This window comes from Balaenoptera acutorostrata, chromosome 18, assembly GCF_949987535.1.
Source record: "Balaenoptera acutorostrata chromosome 18, mBalAcu1.1, whole genome shotgun sequence".
NCBI classification, from domain to species: Eukaryota; Metazoa; Chordata; class Mammalia; order Artiodactyla; family Balaenopteridae; genus Balaenoptera; species Balaenoptera acutorostrata.
The window spans coordinates 553,126-574,551 of NC_080081.1; the positions used below are offsets into that span (position 1 = coordinate 553,126).

General features: G+C 47.9%; 1 protein-coding gene and 1 long non-coding RNA gene across 2 annotated transcripts in view; one reads left to right on the plus strand and one right to left on the minus strand.

Annotated features, from left to right (window-relative positions):
• The first annotated feature begins 261 nt into the window (after positions 1 to 261).
• LOC114235826 (uncharacterized) lies at positions 262 to 3,067 on the plus strand. Its single transcript, XR_003621903.2, has 3 exons — positions 262 to 369; positions 1,148 to 1,309; positions 2,872 to 3,067. It is a non-coding gene; the product is annotated as an uncharacterized LOC114235826 (long non-coding RNA).
• A 326-nt stretch (positions 3,068 to 3,393) lies between these two features.
• CUL4A (cullin 4A) overlaps positions 3,394 to 21,426 on the minus strand; it is a 68,662-nt gene continuing 50,629 nt past the window's right edge. Inside the window, exons 16-21 of the mRNA XM_057532915.1 lie at positions 20,919 to 21,026; positions 11,400 to 11,513; positions 8,959 to 9,064; positions 8,663 to 8,835; positions 5,899 to 6,051; positions 3,394 to 4,878 (exon numbers count right to left, since the gene is read on the minus strand). Coding sequence (XP_057388898.1) covers positions 4,783 to 4,878; positions 5,899 to 6,051; positions 8,663 to 8,835; positions 8,959 to 9,064; positions 11,400 to 11,513; positions 20,919 to 21,026 — 750 coding nt within the window. The 3' untranslated portion in view covers positions 3,394 to 4,782. The remainder of the gene's footprint in view (positions 4,879 to 5,898; positions 6,052 to 8,662; positions 8,836 to 8,958; positions 9,065 to 11,399; positions 11,514 to 20,918; positions 21,027 to 21,426) is intronic.

A 21,426-nucleotide genomic window follows, 5' to 3' on the forward strand; every position in this document is an offset into this window, starting at 1 on the left:
TACCGTCTGGTTCTTTACAGAAAAGGTTTACAACCCTGCCCTAGATGTGCAGAAAGAGAAAAGAACTTCAAAAATTTGAATTAGTGCCCTCAGAACTTCAAGAACATACTGTAGCCATAAAAACAAAACAAAGGAACAGTCTCCTATTAAAATTGGGGGTAATCAGGAAACAGGAAGTGACAGCCTGATCTAGAGGCCGCTGCGCGGGGGAAGAACTGACCAGAAACAGAAGTGGAAAGTTTACGGCGGGGCAGGGAGGGGCAGGGGATGTGGGTTTCCATTCAAGATCGTCTGGGTCTATTTTCTTCACAGAATTCCTCTTGAAGAAAGTGAGAGCGGGACGATCAGAGAGGAAGATGCCCTGAGGAGGTGAGTGGAGAAAGGACGGAAGGGAGTCGCTAGTCTCCTGAGGAGGGAGTTTCACTGGGTCCTGTCAGAACAAAGGAAAATGGGCCCCACGTCACAATCTTGTGAAATACGAAAACCTGGGACTAGATTTCAAAAATTCTGTGGAAAAAAAAAAAAACCAGGTTAGTTACACAACGGCAGCCAACTTCAGAGCTGGAAATCAGAGGCTGGGAAGCGAGTCCTTCCGAGTTCTGGGCCAGGACGTGAACCTAGAACTTCATTTATTTAATTAATTAATTTATTTGGCTGAGTCGGGTCTTAGTTGTGGCATGCGGGATCTTAGTTCCCCGACCAGGGATCGAACCCGCGTCCCCTGCATCGGAAGGCGGATTCTTTACCACTGGACCGCCAGGGAAGTCCCGAACCTAGAACTTCACGTGCAGCCAAACTACTAACACGAAGGCAAAATAAGTCAGACAAGCAAGGATTCAGAACATTTTCCTCCCATGCCTTTCTGCTGAGGAAGTCATGTAAGGATCACTTTAGTAAAAACGAATCAGGAAAATAAGTAAAAGGAAGGCTGGGGTCTGGGGAGGAGGGGACGCCAGCTTCGCAGCCGGCCGGAAGGCATCAGGTTCTGAGGAAAAGGTCTTTGAGAAGAAATTGGATTCGTGCAGAGTTTAATAAGAAAATTGCAGATCGTGGTGATAAGACAAAGGTTTGTGGGGGTTTTTTTTGTCAACAATAGCATTAAAAATTGCTATATTTTTATTTAAAATTTTTATTTTAAAATGTCCAGGGAAGACAAAAAGCTGGACCAGAGTCCAAATATAAAGCAAGTTAAAATATGACATGAACTTTGAGCGTTTGATGGTGTTTGGAAGAAGAGAGCTTATTCGTCTCTGTGCTCAGAGTCTGAGCTGCCCGGGTACAGAATCACACTTCACTCCGGGGTTCAAGGGTGAGTTAACAGATGATCGTAAATGCCTTTTGTGAGTTTGCAACGTTTAGACAAAACATGCAAAGTTTAATATGTATAAATACATAAACATGGTACGACAAGAGCTGTCAGAAACTGGAAGGGGGAGGAATCGAGGGGAAGAATACGGGCCTTCATTTTCTCATGTTCATACTAGATACTCTTGAGAAACAGTTGAGCCAAGTAAATGGAGGTTGGAAGGTGTGACTTACTATAAAGGAACTGAAGGGGACACAACTGACCAGATGAGGAGGAGGGGCGAGGGGCGCTGGGGTTCCTCTGGGTGGGCTGACCCACGCCCTCCATGGTAGGGGCAGGATGCTATGGGTGAGGTATGTGGGGCCATTTTGTCTTTCTTAACAATTTGGATGTATTTACACACTTTTTGTTTTAACAACAATTCAAGCAGTACAAAGTATGCAGTGAACAGTTCCCCTTGGCCCTGGAAGTCCATCGTGAGGGGACGGCTGTGTGCTGTCGTGCACCTGTGCGCACGCACACACGTACACACGCGCGTGTGCACAGGGGCGGTGCGCTGCCCCCTCCCGGGGCCACACCTCTCCCTCCCATGCGACATCCGCGCCATCAGCGTCTGGATCTCACTCTGGGGAAGGCTTGGGGGACCCAGCGTCACGCACGTCTGGACGGACACCACCTAAGTCCTGTCCAAGGACGTTCAGGCTTTTTTCTGTGCGTGCTGTTCCGGTGCCAGGCCTCCCTCCCCACGAGCGGCAGGACATCGAAAGGGATGTGGACTTCGGTGGGTCACGGGTTCGGGCATTTTCGAACAATGTGCTTGTAAGTTCAGCCGCGAGACCACCGCTCCAGGCTGCAACCGAGGGGCACGTCCTGAGGGCCCGCGGGTCTGAGCCCGAGCACAGGAGGCCGGTCCCGCCAGCCCTTTCTGCTGACCCCTCGACCCTCCGTCTCTTGATGGGCAGGCTCCGCCTCCAGGCCAGAGCTGGACCAGGGCCGACCTCATCAGAGGGTCCCCCCACCCCAGGGAGGGAACGGGACACAAGGTGCTGGGCAGCAGAGCTCCTGCCTGGCCGAACAGCTCGCCCGCCCGACACCTGTCACCCGACACGTCTCCCCGGGGCCCGAGGCAGGGGGCTTGGCCACCCTCGGCATCACGGTCACTTGGTGCTTCTCCTCCTGACCCATCGGGTCCGTCCTCCAGCTCTGGTCCTACCTCAGCCCCTCCCGCCCCCCCAGACCAGCCCCAGCCCCCAGCCCCAGCGAGCGCCCGTCCCGACCCACCCCCTCCTGGGCCAGGGACCACGGCGGCGCCCCCCAGCTGCTCTGGGCTCAGACTCACTGAGAGCACAGCCACGGCCGGCTGGCTGGCAGCTCTGTGCACACGAAAATGCTCAGCACTGCCTTATTCTGACCCCAATTTGCCAGTTTTCATTTAAAAACTTCCCCCCCCCCCGATTTTTAAGAATGTCATTTATCTTTGTCTTTTAAAAAAGGGATCTTAATTCATATTGACTTTTTTCCACTCCAAAAAAGATGCATCTCACGTTTTTTTCTTCTATTTACAGTTTCATTTCTTGGACCCTTGGTGACGTGCCTGTCCCCAGCCCCGCCCCACTGCAGCCCCGCGGGCGTGGCTTCCGCACGGACCGCTCTGCCCCCGTCCCCGTCGTCGCCCTGCGTCAGGAGACGCCTGAAACAATGCTCGGCTCCTCTTGCCTGTTTCTTTCCTGCTGTTAGAGTCACCGTGTCTGTGTTTTAAAGGGGACGTTTGTCACCATCCCGCGCTGCCCGGACCTCCTGCCTGAAGCTCAGGGCTTCCCCGTGTAAGTCATCAAAGCATCTCACCTTCTTCCTTTCAATTTAGTAGCTTTTTGCCTACGTGTCTTTTCCTTTTCAATCATTCCTCGACTGCCTGTTTCCCACGCTGACCTTTAACCGTAATGAGACATGACGTGACCCTGAAGGAAGCGCACAGGCGAAACACAGTGAGGTCGGGGCGGGGGGCCGGGGGCTGCGGCCCACCCCGCCCTGCTGTCTGCACGCTACAAGGGCAAGGAGGAATGTGTCATTTGCACACCACAGCTTCATTAATGTAATTTTAAGGCCAATTAAACTGATTTTATTCAGGGTAAGTCTACATTAAATTACAATGTCAACAATCAAGAGATAATGAACTTAAAGTCTAAGAAGTAGAATCTATCTGGTCTCTTATCGACCACCTGTTACTGAACTCACAAATGAAAATTTACAAATATAGAAATAAGGATGATACTTAAAGAGTGAGGATTCTCCTATGGAAACCCATAAGATGTCATATTTTAAACACACGTTTCAAAAAGGGAGAATCTTTTAATAATTTAGCACAAAAATCAAATTATATAAACTTGGTATATTCCAGAAAATATTGCTTTCAACAGTTACACCATGATCAAAATCCCTTTGGTAGCTTTTAATCAGAACGAAGCACGCTGTCCTGTAGAATATAAAGCACTCGTAAATGTTCTCAGGAAAGCGTCTTTGTTTAGTTACCACACGGACGTCACCGTCCGCTGCTCAGCCTCAGCTGCGCACACACAACGCGAAAGCAGGCGCCGCCGAGCGCACCCCTGCCCACAATGTCAAGTCTCCTCCGAAACGTTCACAGGGGTTACCGCAGAGGACAGCCACCCTGCCCAGGGCCGTGAAAACAAAACCAAACTTTATTGTCGCAATCGTACAAACACTGCAATTAGAAAAAATCAAACAGCAGTTCCCCAATGCAGAGAACGGGGCTGCCAGACTCAATCTTAGAACAGCAAACACACACACACTGCCCCCCTCGAACCCTCCAACAGAAAATCCACAGGGGACGCAGTGGAAGTAAAGTGAAGGCGCGGACGGGCTCGCGGCATCACACACGTCGGACGTGGCGTCCTCTTGGTGCATCGGAGGTCTTGCCAAGGAGCCCCATCCTGAAAACCAGTCCTCAGAGGCTAACACTTGTTGAAAGACCTGGAACAGATGCTACTATCCAGGCTGCATAATCGACCAGCCAGCTTTAACACTGACTGTTTCTCCCTAATGTTCACCAGTAAGGGTTCTTGTTTTGGGTCTAAGAGCTTGTGTCCCTGCAGCTACAGAAGGGCAGCACAGAGGGTCTCACACACACACACCGAACATCAGCTTCTGCCACGAGAACACCGCTTACAAAGGAGCCTCTTTTAAGAAACCAGTATCTGCTTGTCCGACCTCCGAGTCACTCTGCAGAGCCACGGAACCATCCAGACGCCTAAAGAACAGGAGGAGGAACTGGAGGGAAGGTACACAAGCCATCTGCAAACCCTTGAGCCTGTGAAGGAGGATCCAAGGACCCCCCCTTTCCTGCTAGGCCCGAAGCAGCCACGCTGCTAAGTCCCAGAAGGTCCTGGAAACAGCACAGAAGTGTTTCTGCCCTAAAGATACATTCTAGTGTCTCATGGGAGGAGCCGCCACGAGCCTCAGGCCACGTAGCGGTACTGGTTGGGACTGTCCTGGTCTCTCTCCATGTAGTCTCTGTCTATGAGAGATTCGATTCTCTTTTTCAAATCTCCAGGCTGGAAAAGAAGAACAAAAGCCCCAATTACAGTGGCGTTAAATTTACAACCATAGGGGAATGTAAGATACCATGCTCGAAGCACGGGATTACAGTTATGTGCATATGCCACATATCAACACACCCATCTACAAAGAAGTGTTTATAATCAGAAGCCAATTATAAAACGCTAAAACAAAACTCCCTGCTTCCAAAGACAATGTTAACGTCGCAGCGTGAGCAAAGGGCTTCCTTCCGTGTGGCAGGCCTCCGAGCAGGGCTGCCCGTTGGGGGTGTGAGGCCGTGAACGGTGAGCACGGCACCGAGGTCGCTGTGCACCACAGCCTGGCGGCGCCTGCCCGGGGTGTGTCCTTCCTCTGTGAGGACGATGCCCCCGATGCCACCTGCCATCACCGTGTGCTACTACACATGCTCCGGGTGGGCAGTGCCCGTGGGGAGGGGACGCACCGGGCACGTCTGCGCGGTCGCCTCTGAGCCCGAGCGGACCCTCCACCCCAAGTGATGGGCCGATACCAGCACCTGTCAGAGCAGAGCTGGTGCTTCCGCAGCCTCTGTTGAACCGCCGGGCCCCTCCTGTGCAGGGGCAGGGACTCCGGCCCCGCAGGGTGCAGAGCATGGGGGGGGGGGGGCACAGGACTCCCTGGGGACAGCAGGGCCCGCTGGCCCGTCCAGTGTCCGTCCACTCCCCGGTCCGCCTGGGCTGGACGACACGGCCTCAGAGAACTTCTGCCCAGGAGCACAGGCGGTCCTGGGACGCCTGCTGGAAGGCTTTAGGGCAGACGTCCTCGGGCAGAGGCAACGTGACAACAGTGGGAGGAGAGAGAGCCGGGCCCCAGCGTCCCTGCCACGGTGACCGGGGGTCAGGCGGAGCCCCACTCTCACACACACACGGAGATGTGTGTAGTGTGTGACCAGCTATAACGGAGGACAGATGGTCCGATGCTAAAGGTCGTGAGACTCGTATGCGCTTTGCCAAGGGTGTACCCGGTGCTGTGACTTAATCAAGCTGACACCCACTCACCTTGACGGGAAACTTCAGCTGATTATACAATTCGGAAACGAGCAGGTTGTGGCCCAGCGTCTTTCTCATCTTCATTATCCGGACGATGGCGGCGTCGATCTGGTACTGCCGGTCCTGGAACACGCGCTCTGTGGTGCTGACCTGCTCTTCAACCTGCACAGGAGAAGCCGGATGCCAGAGTGTATTTCAGTGCTAATTATCTCCGACTGTGGAGTCTGGTGAGAACCTTCTGTTGAAAGAAAGGCCACACTGCGGGTGGATCGTGTTCTGTGCTACAGTTTTGTTCTAGTAAAACCGTTTAACTTCAGGACCAAAATAAGTCAATTTATAGGAATATGTACGTTAATTAAAAGACTTTGGGTGCTCGCTATGAAATAGATCAACAGAACTTGTAGAACAGAAATGAGAAACTTCCCCATAATATGTGAATCTGATTATAATAAAGGTGACAGTTCCAACAGGTTATCAGAGAATCAACTCACTTTTTAAAGTAGGGAGGGTGGTTACAATGTTTTCTGATACTAAAATAATTTCTACACTGCTCAGAGAAAGATTTAAATGTATAAACTACTAGAAAAATAGAGGTAAATGTTTTTTAAAATTTGGGTTAGAGGAAGGTCTTTCTTAGGATGACCCCCAAGTCAGAAACTGTGGAAGAAAAGACTCTACTTCCCACTATAGTCATGTGGGAAACGCTCTCAGAATGACAAAATCATGTGCACAAAAGACAAAGGTTAATCTCCTCAATATAAACAGGACACCCACAAGTCAGAGGTGGAATATTTCAATAAATGTACCAGTGACTCGAATTCAAGCGATGAATTAAAAAGAGAAAAACGCAAATGGCAACCCATGAGAGAGCAGGACCAACAGCTATGAAGGCTTACAGGCGCTTGGCCGAGAGTCTTAAGCAAGCGTTCTCACTGCGATCTCACACCCTGAGATGGTGTTGCACTTACTTTAAGAGATGAAGACCTGAGGACTAGAAAGGTTACCTGCCTCGTACGAGCTCCTAAGTGGCAAAACGATGCTCAGAGGGACCACGGGAAGTCACACTAACATGGCAGTGAGCTACTTCCGTGCCTGAGAACGGGGTGGGCAACGGCAGGGGGCGGAGGTCAGGACCCCCGTGAGCCAGAGACTGGAATCTGGCTGAGGGGTCAAATCAACAAAGTTCACGTTCTCTGACCCAGCGATTCCAGGGCAAGGAGTTTATACTCAAGAAATAACCCAGCCAGGGAAACAGGAGTGTTTTGTACAGGATGGTTAGCATAACCCTATTTCCAGGAATGGAAACATCCTGACTGCCTTTCAGCAAGGGCACTGCCAGGCCCTGCAGATGGGCCCCACGGATTCGAGCCACAGAACGGATGTTCGGTGGCAGAAGCTGATGTTCGGTGTGTGTGTGTGAGGCCCTCTGCACCCTTAAAAACCAAGTCCTGACATGGAAAGAGGCCCAGGGTGAAGAAGAGGAACAGCTTACAAAATGGTGCATGTAAATGGCATGTGGAGCGATCCCATTAAGACAAGTTTACACATGTACACCAGAGAAAAAAGCTGCCTGCAAAAAAGCTGCAAACTCAAGTGGCAGGAGAGGTCACCTCTGGAGGAAAGAGGTGACAGACAGGCCCACTTGGGAATTATAACTCCAGAATCTTACACCCTTTAGTCACTCTGGTATAAATTCCTAATAGTAAGAAAGATGGAACACAGGCTATGTGCATTAAACCTGTAACAGATATGTCGAATTACCCACTAAAAACGCTGTGCCAATCCAAACATCTCTTAAAAAATAAAAACATAAAAATTCCCATTTTCTCATATTCTTGCCAACTCCAGATACTATCAAACTTTTAAACATTTCCCAAATTGATAGCCAAAAAACAGAATATTATTTTAATTTGAATTGAAAAAATTACTGATGAGAGTAAATACCTTTCAGGTATTTATTGGTCTATTTCTTTTGCACGCTCTGAACGTACTTCCCGACTGGGCGACACCGAGCTCCTCCGGGGAGGGGCGGCGGGCCTCAGTCCCGCTGCAGGCGTAGGAGCGTCTACGAGGCCACCTCAGACCTCCAGAGCTGCCCGTGCATCATCTGGACTACCTCCCTCCCCACAAGGCCCTGCGCCTCGCTCATCCACACATACAAGGGGGCGGCTGACACCTGCTCTGCAGGTGGGCCCCAGGGTATGCCTGCCTGCCTGGCCCGCACGCTGACCACAGCCCTGCGGTGCCAGGGCTTCTGCATCAGCAAGGCCCGAGGGCAGGTTCAGAACCTGCTCCGGACACGTGACACTCGAGAGCCTGATCAAAGCTACAGACGCTCCACCTGTACATGGATCCCAGAGGCGCTGCCGGTGGGTCCACGACTCCCAGGACCCTCACCACTTCCACCCCAGGACCTGGTGGAGGCAAGGCTGAGAGAATGGCTGAGTGCTGTGCAGAAATCCAAGAGACAAGTCACCAGGTTTTGGAAATGACGTACTCTCCACGCTAACGGCATGCGGTCTAGGAAGATCTGATTTATCCACCACTTCTGTGAATAGGAACCATAACTGTTAAATGCATTTCTTTCTGATTTTTGCTCCTGTCATGAGTATAAAAATAATGAAAGTTATGTTAAAATAAGCACTCTCATAGACGTGACTATGTAATTAGACACTTCAGAATATGCTCTGGAACCCTACAGTCGAGAAATTACTCTAAAGCCAGTGATTCTCTGGCGAATGCCGTGTAACAAGAAGAGAAAGTGGATACGTACGGTTTCCTTCATCTGAATTTGATTGATCTTGATCCGAAACAGCTTGTGCTTGAATTCTCCATTGAAGATGAACTTGTCTCCGTCTTCGACCTCCCTTCCTTTGGGGCTTTTGACCAGGACGCGCGCTTTCCCGCAGGCCAGGGACTGCAACGTCCTCCGCAGCTCGCCGTCCTCTGAGCGGGAGAATGCGCGCAGGTCAGGACCCCGAGCAGCCATGACCTCGGGGGCAACCCGCAGAGCCCGCGTCTCCATCTCCTCTTCCCCAGAAGCGCCAGCTGCTGAGGAGGCGTGCCTACCTATCCCAGTGGCCATCTTGATGTCCTCAAAGCTGAATCCGTCCCCTTCGTTGAACATGAGAAGCACCAGCGTCTGGAACAGCGACACCTGGAACTCCTTCTTTCCCTTAAAGAGAAGGACAGCTCACATGGGAAGCTGTGTTTGCACACTCCGCAGACCTTTTTAAGAGGCTAATCTTTGCTCTCAAACTTCGTGTGCGCGGGGAATGGTAAGAAGTTACTAATTAAACACCAAATAAGAAGAAATTAAGTTACTAGTTATACAAGAATAAAATGACTCAGGATTGCACTTAATTCTTTTCTTGAAACACTCTGGACAGAGCACGAGAAGGCACGGTGACGAGGCCTGGATGGAAGGGAAGCTGGCAGGAGGCGCGGCCGATCCCGCATGGAGAGAACAAGGACCACCGGGAACAGGCGCGCACTCCACACCTCGCTCGACTGCAGGTCTGGGGGTCTGTCGGCTCCCTTTCCAAGCACCTGCTCCTTCCGTGCCCGTGTCCCATGTCGGTGACTCAGTATTTCAAACCCTCCACCAGAAAAGGATTAGGACTTGCTGAAGGCTCACATGACAGTTAGCATTTTCTTGGCAATGAAGTATTTTTTTTTTTTTTTTAAGGATTTTCTTTTTAATTAATTAATTTATTTATTTTTGTCTGTATTGGGTCTTCGGTTCGTGCGAGGGCTTTCTCCAGTTGCGGCAAGCGGGGGCCACTCTTCATCGCGGTGCGGGGACCGCTCTTCATCGCGGTGCGCGGGCCTTTCTCCATCGCGGCCCCTCCCGTTGCGGGGCACAGGCTCCAGACGCGCAGGCTCAGCAATTGTGGCTCACGGGCCCAGCTGCTCCGTGGCATGTGGGATCTTCCCAGACCAGGGCTCGAACCCGTGTCCCCTGCATTAGCAGGCAGATTCTCAACCACTGCGCCACCAGGGAAGCCCCGGCAATGAAGTATTTTTAAATTAAGGTATATAATGGCTTCTCAGACGTAGCGCTGTCACACACTCAAAGCCATGTGACCCGCCTTATTGCGATACTCCCTCCACTGCGGCAGCTGACATGGGCCCCACCTCCTATCACCCAGCCCCTGCCACGGACACTCGCCACGTGGTCACTGTGGGGAGGGGCACCCCGTGCAAGCGCTTGCTCTGGGCCCAGCCGGGGGTGTGGACAGTAAGGAGACCGTGGGATTTAACTCTCATGACACCTTAAAGAACCATATGTGAGGACTTCCCTGGTGGCGCAGTGGTTAAGAGTCTGCCTGCCAATGCAGAGGACACGGGTTCGAGCCCTGGTCCGGGAAGATCCCACATGCCGCGGAGCAACTAACCCTGTGCGCCACCACTACTGAGCCTGCGCTCTAGAGCCCGCAAGCCACAACTACTGAACTGATGAGCCACAAGTACTGAAGCCCGCGCGCCTAGAGCTCCTGCTCCACAACAAGAGAAGCCACCACAATGAGAAGCCCGCACACCGCAACGAAGAGTGGCCCCTGCTCGCCGCAACTAGAGAAAGACCGCGTGCAGCAACGAAGACCCAACGCAGCCAAAAATGAAACAAATAAATCAATTTATTAAAAAAAAAAGAAAAAACAAGAACTATATATAGTGTGTGTGGTTTTGTGTATATGACCCTGTACAATAACACACAATGAAATATGTACAGATAATTTATGTGTAATTGTATATATATGTATATGTAATTTATATGAAAACGCAGTTAACGTAGTACAATTGCAAAACAGTAATTCTGTAATTTTTTGGCTCAGTATACATAATTGAATTTTGTTTACAAAATGGAAGTTAAGTTCGAATATGGGCTGTTTTGTGACATGCTTCTTTCATTTATCAATGCATTGTATGCATTTTCCCTTCCTAAATTATCACTTTTAATAACAGCACTGAAACGAATATTCTTACTCATTAATCTGTGAGAATGTTTTATTAAGCTGAATTCCCAGAGTTGGAACTACTCGCAACAAAGCCCGTGGTCTCCGGTTCTGAGAGGCAGCACCACACTGCCCTCTGCAGAGCTCACGGCTCCTTCCAGCAGTGGGCGAGGCTGCTGTTCTTTTCGTTTTAGCCTCTATCAGTTTCCTAGTCAAAGAGTGGCGCTTTATTGTTTTTAACCTGTAACCCTTCGACTGGCAGAGAAGTGGACACGTTCTCATGGATAGCGATGTTTCAGTCTCACTTTTATGAACTGCCTCTTCACAGCCTTAGCTCTATTTTTAATTAGGTAAATGCTTTTCTATTCTAATTAATTTTTATTGATTAGAATAGTAATCTTTCGACTGTTTCATTTTATTGACCTTCGAAAAGCCAATGTTGAGTTATATTGAATAACGGCTTCCTTTCTTTGCTACCAAAGTTCAATCACAATCAAAAAACATTCTATTAACACACTTAAGAAAAATAAAAAGTGGAGGAGACACAGGACTCACCTCTTTAAACTCTGCTTTCAACACGGCGTGACCCAGTGTAGTTTGCCACTGAAGCTTTCGACCGCTGTGCTTTCCAAGATAAAACGTCTTGAATACTTCCTGAAGTTTAATCATCTGTCAAGCCAAGAAAACACAAATTTAATTACGCTGAACACCTTTAACCTGAAGAACCACATACTGTGCAGTGTTCACGTCTGAATGAAAAGTCAGTTCTGTGTTTTGACAGCTGCCGCCACCTGCTCGGGCCCTGAGGCTGCCGCGATTTCAATGGTACTTTCAGTGAGGGCTCCTGACACCGTCCAGCCCCCGCTGGGTGTGCGGCCGGGATCTCCCTCCTGAGCCCCCGCAGGCTTCCTCGGCCCCTCCCGCAGCCTCCGCGCCCAGGAGCCCCCGCGGCTTTCATCAGGCTTCATCTGGTGAGACGACCCCTCTCAACAGCTTCCCTCTGCAGCCCCCCTGCCCCCGGGCGCCCGAGACCCTCACCACGAGGATCCCTGTCTCCAGCTGCCGACCACGCCTCTGGGTCTTTCTGGGTCTGTCTTCTCGCCCTGGAGCCCCAGGGCCCGCGCTCCACTCGGCCCTGGCAGTGTCGCCAGCCGAGGCCCAGTTCCTAGGAGAGGACTCAGCTCTCCCCTGGGCCCGGCCCTCCCCACCTCATGGCGCGCACCTCCTCATCCCAGCCCTCTGCCAGGTCCGGAGCTGCTCCGCCAGCACTGCCACCATGTCACCAGCCCTCTGGACGGGGTGCTAAGGGAGCGGGACCTGGGCTGCCTCTGCGCTGCTGCAAAGCAGGTGCCGAGGGATGAGGGCCTGGGCCCTCTGTCGGGAAGGCCTGCCAGGCTTACGGCTGCCCGGCAACTCCTCTTCATGTTTCCAAACTCAGCTCCTAGTCACCCCATGGACCCATGACCCATCTTCAATACATCAAGTCCCAGGCATGATGTCACTGCATTTCTAAGTATTTCAGAACACAGCTAACAGACAAGGGCTCTTCTAGAAAACGGGTCTACTGTACCATCTTACACCTAAAAAAAAGTCAACAGTGTGATAAAGCTTCCAATGCAGACCTCTCCTAAAATTATTTCCTGGAGATTAATTCCCAGGAGTGGAAATAATAATAATGATTACAATAAGGTAGCAGCAGCTAACATGGGTGCTTACTAGCTGGTTACCGTTCTAGGCTCAACAAAGATCAAAGACCTAAATGTAAGAGTTAAAACTATAAAGCTCTTAGAAGAAAGCATAGGCACAAATTTTCATGACCTTGGATTTGGCAATAGTTTTTTAGATACGACCAAAAGTACAAGTAACAACAGAAAAAAACAGATTAAGTGGACTTCATCAAAATTAAAAACTTTTATGCAGAGGGCACTATCAAGAAAAAGACAACTCACAGAAGGTACTTGCAAGTCACATGTCTGATAAGGATCTAATGTCTGGAACACAGAAAGAACTCTCACTACTTAACAGACAGAAAACACAATTAAAAAATGAGCAAAGGACTTGAATAGACAATTCCTCAAATAAGGTCTACAAATAGCCAATAAGCACATGAAAAGATGCTCAACATCATCAGTCAACAGGCAAAAGTAAGTCTAACCAAAATGAGATACTGATTCATACCCACTAAGATGGCTGTCATAAAAAATGAAAAACAATAAATGTTGGTGAGGAGGTGTGGAAATTGGAACCCCTGTGAGTTGCTGATGGGAACATAAAATGGCGTAGGTGCTATGAAAAATGGTGGTAGTTTGTCAAAAAGTTGAACTATCATCACGCGAGCCAGCGATTCTACTCCTAGGGACAGACCCCAAGAGGCCGACAACGGGTGATCAAACACGGCACGCTCATGTTCACAGCAGCAACTTTCACGACAGTCAGAAGGCGGAAACAGCCCACATGCCCATCGATGGATGGATAAACAAATGTGATCCAGGTACCTGATGGAGCGTTGTCCAGCCTTAAATAGGCATGAAGATGCCACACGCGACCGCGTGGATGAACCCTGAGCACATGATGCTTAGTGAGAGAAGCCCAACCCAGAAGGCCACACAATGTACGATCTTATAGCAAACGTCCAGAACAAGCAGATTAGGTCTGCCACTGAGCTGTACACAAAACTGTAGGTGTATTTTACCAAGTACGAGTATTTGGTTAGCCCCAAACACCTTCTGCTAGAAGACCAAGGCTCTCAAGAGTGCAGGGGTACGTGTTGAAGCACAGGAGCTAGAAGAGCCCCTGCAAGCCAAAGGCGGGGTAATCTCAGCATCAAATAGGTAAGAATCCAGGAGTGCACACTGACAGAGACAGAGGAAAAATAAGTAAATTCGTGGGGCAGAGGGGAAGGCTCGTGCTTAGAAGAGGATGCCGACTTCTCAACAGAGAGAAACAGGAGATGGGACGGGATCACTGCCCGTAAGGTGAGCATGGACCCGGGCAAGTGAGTCTGACGGGGATGAAGAGGTTCACGTCGTCCTCGGATTCTCCCCACAAGTCACCTGAAAACTACAAACCGGCTGCCACCTTAACCAGGTGAGCACAGGCATCGTCATCACCAGGGGCAAAGGAACAGCGTGCGGCCCTGGCCCAGGGACCGAGAAGCCTGTGGCGGGACCTGCACGGCCGGCGTCTAACCCACCAGCAAGCCGGGAGCCTGCGAGAGCCGCCTGCAGTTCCAAAAGGGCTGCGTCGTGAGGGCGAAGGACGGGGGTGCTGCCGCCCCCGCTGAAGGGGACTGCAGACACGGTCGCGGGCGACGTGGGGGCCTGGCAACCAGAGACAGCGCCACGCAGGGCGCAGCTGGGACACTGACAAAATCGGAACATGGCGACGAGCAGGATGGGGCGACACATCCACGTCAACTCTCTGCACTTGACAGTGGCCTCCGGCTCTACTGCCAGGAAAGCCCCACTAACGTACTGTGGTTAAAGGACACGATGCAACCTACTCTCAAACGGATCAGGAAACAAAGCACATTATGGGGAGCGTGATGGGCACACCTGGTGGCGCTGGGGAGCGGGGGAGGGTACTGGGAACTCTGAACCGTTCTTGCAAATTCCTCTAAGCCTGAATTGTTTGGGGTTTTTTTTTTGAATTTTTGAATTTTATTTTATTTATTTTTATACAGCAGGTTCTTATTAGTTATCCATTTTATACACATCAGTGTATACATGTCAATCCCAATCTCCCAGTTCATCACACCCCCCCCAACCCCCCGCCACTTTCCCCTCTTGGTGTCCATACGTTTGTTCTCTACATCTGTGTCTATTTCTGCCCTGCAAACTGGTTCATCTGTACCATTTTTCTAGGTTCCACATATATGCGTTAACATACAATATTTTTCTCTTTCTGACTTACTTCACTCTGCATGACACTCTCTAGAGCCATCCACGTCTCTACAAATGACCCAATTTCGTTCCTTTTTATGGCTGAGTAATATTCCATTGTATACATGTACCGCATCTTATTTATCCATTCGTCTGTCGATGGGCATTTAGGTTGCTTCCATGTCCTGGCTATTGTAAATAGTGCTGCAATGAACACTAGGGTGCATGTGTCTTTTTGAATTATGGTTTTCTCTGGGTATATGCCCAGTAGTGGGATTGCTGGCTCAAATGTTAGGTCTATTTTTATTTTTTTAAGGAACCTCCATACTGTTCTCCATAGTGACTGTATCAATTTACATTCCCACCAACAGTGCCAAGAGGGTTCCCTTTTCTCCACACCCTCTCCAGCATTTGTTGTTTGTTGATTTTCTGATGATGCCCATTCTAACTGGTGTGAGGTGAGACCTCATTGTAGTTTTGATTTGCATTTCTCTAATAATTAGTGATGTTGAGCAGCTTTTCATGTGCTTCTTGGCCATCTGTATGCCTTCTTTGGAGAAATGTCTATTTAGGTCTTCTGCCCATTTTTTGATTGGGTTGTTTGTTTTTTTAATATTGAGCTGCATGAGCTGTTTATATATTTTGGAGATTAATCCTTTGTCCGTTGATTCGTTTGCAAATATTTTCTCCCATTCTGAGGGTTGTCTTTTCGTCTTGTTTGTAGTTTCCTTTGCTTTGCAAAAGCTTTTAAGTTTCATTAGGTCCCATTTGTTTATTTTTGTTTTTATTTCCTTTACGGTAGGAGGTGGATCAAAAAAGATCTTGCTGTGATTTATGTCAAAGAGTGTTCTTCCTATGTTTTCTTGTAAGAGTTCTCTAGTGCCCGGTCTTACATTTAGGTCTCTAATCCATTTTGAGTTTACTTTTGTGTATGGTGTTAGGGAGTGTTCTAATTTCATTCTTTCACATGTAGCTGTCCACTTTTCCCAGCACCACTTACTGAAGAGACTGTCTTTTCTCCACTGTATATCCTTGCCTCCTTTTGTCACAGATTAGTTGACCATAGGTGCGTGGGTTTACCTCTGGGCTTTCTATCCTGTTCCATTGATCTATATCTCTGTTCTTGTGCCAGCGCCATATTGTCTTGATTACTGTAACTTTGTAGTAGAGTCTGAAGTCAGGGAGTCTGATTCCTCCAGCTCCATTTTTTTCCCTCAAGATTGCTTTGGCTATTTGGGGTCTTTTGGGTCTCCATACAAATTTTAAGATTTTTTGTCCTAGTTCTATAAAAAAAATGCCACTGGTAATTTGTTAGGGATTGCACTGAATCTGTAGATTGCTTTGGGTAGTACAGTCATTTTCACAATATTGATTCTTTCAATCCAAGAACATGGCATATCTCTCCATCTGTTTGTGTTGTCTTTGATTTCTTTCATCAGTGTCAGTTTTCTGAGTACAGGTCTTTTATCTCCTTAGGTAGGTTTATTCCTAGGTATTTTATTCTTTTTGTTGCAATGGTGAATGGGATTGTTTCCTTAATTTCTCTTTCTGATCTTTCGTTGTTAGTGTATAGGAATGCAAGAGATTTCTGTGCATTAATTTTGTATCCTGCAACCTTACCAAATTCACTGATTAGCTCTAGTAGTTTTCTGGTGGCATCTTTAGGATTCTCTATGTATAGTATCACGTCATCTGCAAACAGTGACAGTTTTACTTCTTCTTTTCCAACTTGTATGCTTTTTCTTTTTCTTCTCTGATTGCCGTGGCTACGACTTCCAAAACTATGTTGAATAATAGTGGCAACAGTGGACATCCTTGTCTTGTTCCTGATCTTAGAGGAAATGCTTTCAGTTTTTCACCATTGAGAATGATGTTGGCTGTGGGTTTGTCGTATTTGGCCTTTATTATGTTGAGGTAGGTTCCCTCTATGCCCACTTCCTGGAGAGTGTTTGTCATAAATGGGTGTTGAATTTTGTCAAAAGCTTTTTCTGCATCTATTGAGATGACCATATGGTATTTATTCTTCAATTTGTTAATATGGTGTATCACTTGATTGATTTGCGTATATTGAAGAATCCTTGCATCCCTGGGATACATCCCACTTGATCATGGTGTATGATCCTTTTAATGTGTTGGTGGATTCTGTTTGCTGGTATTTTGTTGAGGATTTTTGCATGTATATTCATCAGTGATACTGGTCTGTAATTTTCTCTTTTTGTAGTACCTTTGCCTGGTTCTGGTATCAGGGTGATGGTGGCCTCATAGAATGAGTTTGGGAGTGTTCCTTCCTCTGCTATATTTTGGAAGAGTTTGAGAAGGATAGGTGTTAGCTCTTCTCTAAATGTTTGACAGAATTCACCTGTGAAGCCATCTGGTCCTGGACTTTTGTTTGTTGGGAGATTTTTAATCAGTTTCAATTTCATTACTTGTGATTGGTCTGTTTATATTTTCTATTTCTTCCTGGTTCAGTCTTGGAAGGTTATACCTTTCTAAGACTTTGTCCATTTCTTCCAGGTTGTCCATTTTATTGGCACAGAGCTGCCTGCAGTAGTCTCTCATGATGCTTTATATTTCTGCGGTGTCTGTTTTAACTTCTTTTTAATTTCTAATTGTACTGATTTGAGTCCTCCCCCTCTTTTTCTTTTTTGTTTTTATTTTATTTATTTATTTTTGGCTGCATTGGGTCTCCGTTGCTGCACACGGGCTTTTTCTAGTTGCGGCGAGCGGGGGCTACCCTTTGTTGCGGTGCGCGTGCTTCTCATTGCGGTGGCTTCTCTCTTTGCGGAGCATGGGCTCTAGGCACGCGGGCTTCAATAGTTGTGGCACGCGGGATCTAGAGCGCAGGCTCAGTAGTTGTGGTGCACGGGCTTAGCTGCTCCATGGCATGTGGGATCTTCCCGGACCAGGACTCGAACCCATGACCCCGGCACTGGCAGGCGGATTCTTAACCATTGCAACACCAGGGAAGTCCCGTTCCCTCTTTTTCTTGATGAGTCTGGCTAATGGTTTATCAATTTGGTTTATCTTCTCAGAGAACCAGCTTTTAGTTTTACTGATCTTTGCTATTGTTTTCTTTATTTCTATTCCATTTCTTTCTGCTCTGATCTTTGATTTCTTTTCTTCTGCTAACTTCGGGGTTTTTTGGTTCTTCTTTCTCTAGTCCCTTTAGGTGTAAGGTTAGATTGTTTGAGATTTTTCTTGTTTCTTGAGGTAGGCTTGTATTCCTATAAACTTCCCTATTAGAACTGCTTTTGTTGCATCCCATAGGTTTTGGATCAGTGTGTTTTCGTTGTCATTTGTCTCTAGGTAATTTCTGATTTCCTCTTTGATTTCTTCAGTGATCTCTTGGTTATTTAGTAACGTATTGTTTAGCCTCCATGTGTTTGTGTTTTTTACGTTTTTTCCCCTGTAATTGATTTCTAATCTCAGAGCGTTGTGGTCGGAAAACATGCTTGATATGATTTTGATTTTCTTAAATTTACCAAATCTTGATTTATGATCCAAGATGTGATCTATCCTGGAGAATGACCCATGTACACTTAAGCAAGTGTAATCTGCTGTTTTTGGATGGAATGTCCTATAAATATCAACTAAATCTATCTGGTCTATTGTGTCATTTAAAGCTTGTGTTTCCTTAGTAATTTTCTGTCTGGATGATCTGTCCATTGGTGTAGGTGAGGTGTTAAAGTCCCCCACTATTATCATGTTACTGTCGATTTCCTCTTTTACAGTTGTTAGCAGTTGCCTTACATATTGAGGTGCTCCTATGTTGGGTGCATATATATTTGTAATTGTTATATCTTCTTCTTGGATTGATCACTTGATCATTATGTAGTGTCCTTCCTTGTCTCTTATAACATTCTTTAAAGTCTATTTCATCTGATATGAGTATTGCTACTCCAGCTTTCTTTTGATTTCCATTTGCATAGAATATCTTTCTCCATCCCCTCACTTTCAATCTGTATGCGTCCCTAGGTCTGAAGTAGGTCTCTTATAGACAGCATATATATGGGTCTTGTTTTCGTATGCATTCAGCAAGCCTGTGTTTTTTGGTTGGAGCATTTAATCCATTCACGTTCAAGGTAATTATTGATCTGTATGTTCCTATGACCATTTTCTTAATTGTTATGGGTTTGTCTTTGTAGGTCTTTTTCTTCCCTTGTGTTTCCCACTTAGAGAAGTTCCTTTAGCATTTGTTGTAGAGCTGGTTTGGTGGTGCTGAATTCTCTTAGCTTTTGCTTCTCTGTGAAACTTTTGATTTCTCCATCAAATCTGAATGAGATCCTTGCCAGGTAGAGTCATCTTGGTTGTAGGTTCTTCCCTTTCATCATTTTAAGTATATCATGCCACTCCCTTCTGGCTTGTAGAGTTTCCGCTGAGAAATCAGCTGTTGACCTTATGGGAGTTCCCTTGTATGTCATTTGTTGTTTTTCCCTTGTTGCTTTCAGTAATTTTTCTCTGTCTTTAATTTTTGTCAATTTGATTACTATGTGTCTCAGCGTGTTTCTCCTTGGGTTTATCCTGACTGGGACTCTCTGTGCTTCCTGGACTTGGATGGCTATTTCCTTTCCCATGTCAGGGAAATTTTCGACTATAATCTCTTCAAATATCTTCTCCGGTCCTTTCTCTCTTTCTTCTCATTCTGGGACCTCTATAATGCGAATGTTGCCCCAGAGGTCTCTTAGGCTGTCTTCATTTCTTTTCGTTCTTTTTTATTTTGTTCCGTGGCAGTGAATTCCACCATTCTGTCTTCCAGGTCACTTATCCGTTCTTCTGCCTCAGTCATTCTGCTATTGATTCCTTCTAGTGTAGTTTTCATTTCAGTTATTGTATTGTTCATCTCTGTTTGTTTGTTCTTTAATTCTTCTAGGTCTTTGTTAAACATTTCTTTCATCTTCTCGATCTTTGCCTCCACTCTTTTTCCAAGGTCCTGGATCCTTCACTATCATTATTCTGAATTCCTTTTCTGGAAGGTTGCCTACCTCCACTTCATTTAGTTGTTTTTCTGGGGTTTTATCTTGTTCCTTCATCTGGTACAAAGTCCTCTGCCTTTTCATTCTGTCTACCTTTCTGTGAATGTGGTCTTCCTTCCACAGGCTGCAAAACTGTAGTTCTTCTTGCTTCTGCTGTCTGCCCTCTGGTGCATGAGGCTCTCTCAGCCTGAACTATTTTGATACAACAACTGAACACACCTGCAGCACCATGAGCAGGGCACGCCCGGGGGGAGGAGGTAAGGGGTGTCTTCTGGCGAAGGTGACTGGGGAGACGAGTGTCTCCCAGATGGTGGGGGGGCATGGCGGTTTTCTGCAGAAGAGGTTCCACTGGGAGGGTCACACCTGGGCCCGGGAGCACGAGAGAACCGGGTGCACGTGGGGTGCCTCAGACTCTTCCCATCGGGTGGAGAGGTTCAGGGAGGGAGGGCCGAGCCCACGGCCGTGGAGGTCCCGTGGGGCAAGCGGACACATAGGCTGGAGGCTGAGTGGGGTATGTGCGCAAGGGGAAGGAAGCTGAGGGGGCTTCCAGAGAACATCCGCATTCAGGACCGATGGGAAGGGAAAAAAGAGAAGAAAACCACAAAGGCAACTGACTAGTGGGGTCAGAAACAGAAGAACAGCTAAAGAAAGATACTGTCTTGGAAACGGGAAGAAGGGCTCCAAGAGGCAGCGCTCTGCCCCAGCTCGCAGGGCCCAGGGCTCCATGCCCAGCTCTCTTCCTGGGGGCCTGGCACCAGCCAGCCAGCGCCCCGACCAGCGGTCTGGGTGCTGCTTCCTTCTCTGCACATTCCGTGCCCGAGCCCAGGGTTCTCTCCAGTACCCGCACGTCCCCAGAGAACCAGAGTGACGGCCGACGCACGCACCGTCCCCTGCCCCTCACGGGACCCTGGCGCTGTCTACAACGGGCGGGAGGAGCAGCCAGACAAGGAGGCCCATGGCTCCGCACGCAGGAACTTTTTAAAAAAGCGCCTGTGCCAGCACCTTCTTGATGGGCGGCCGGTGGACATGGAGACAAAAAGCATCCACCGCAAACACTGTTTAGACAGGGACGATTGGGGTTTTGACCGAGTGCGTGATTTAAACACTCCCTGAAAGAGAGCACATCTGTGCTGGCATGGGTGCTACAAGGGTGAGGTCCGTGGGGCTCTGGAGCACCAGTATATGAATAACAAAGGGCATTCGGGCTTTAAAACGCTTACCTCTGGAGTTAGATGTACTTCCATGGGGATATACGTCGGCCAGTATCCCATCGTAAGTATGTTCACTGTCAGGTCTATAGAGCCCGGGTCACTTTGATTCTGCATATACTAAAAACAAAGAAAATCGGGACAGAATGATTACTTTAGAATATCACCAAAAGGAATTAATTCATTAAAAAGTAAATGGTGTCATTTTCAAAGTACAGTTTACCTTGTGTTTTCATTTATTTTAGTCCCTGGAACATATTTCACCGAAACCACACACCCTGTTCTAAAGTCACTAGAAATGTTTTCTCTTCTTTAGTCTTGTATCAAATAAGGATCATTAAACTCATTTAAGTCAAATTTTTAGTGTGCAATTTTAGGGATTATTTTCCCTTTTTCTTTTTTTGGCTGTACTGCACAGCTTGCGGGATCTTAGTTCCCCAACCAGGGACTGAACCTGGGTCCTTGGCAGTGAAAGAGTGGAGTCTTAACCACTGGACTGCCAGGGAATTCCCAGGGATTA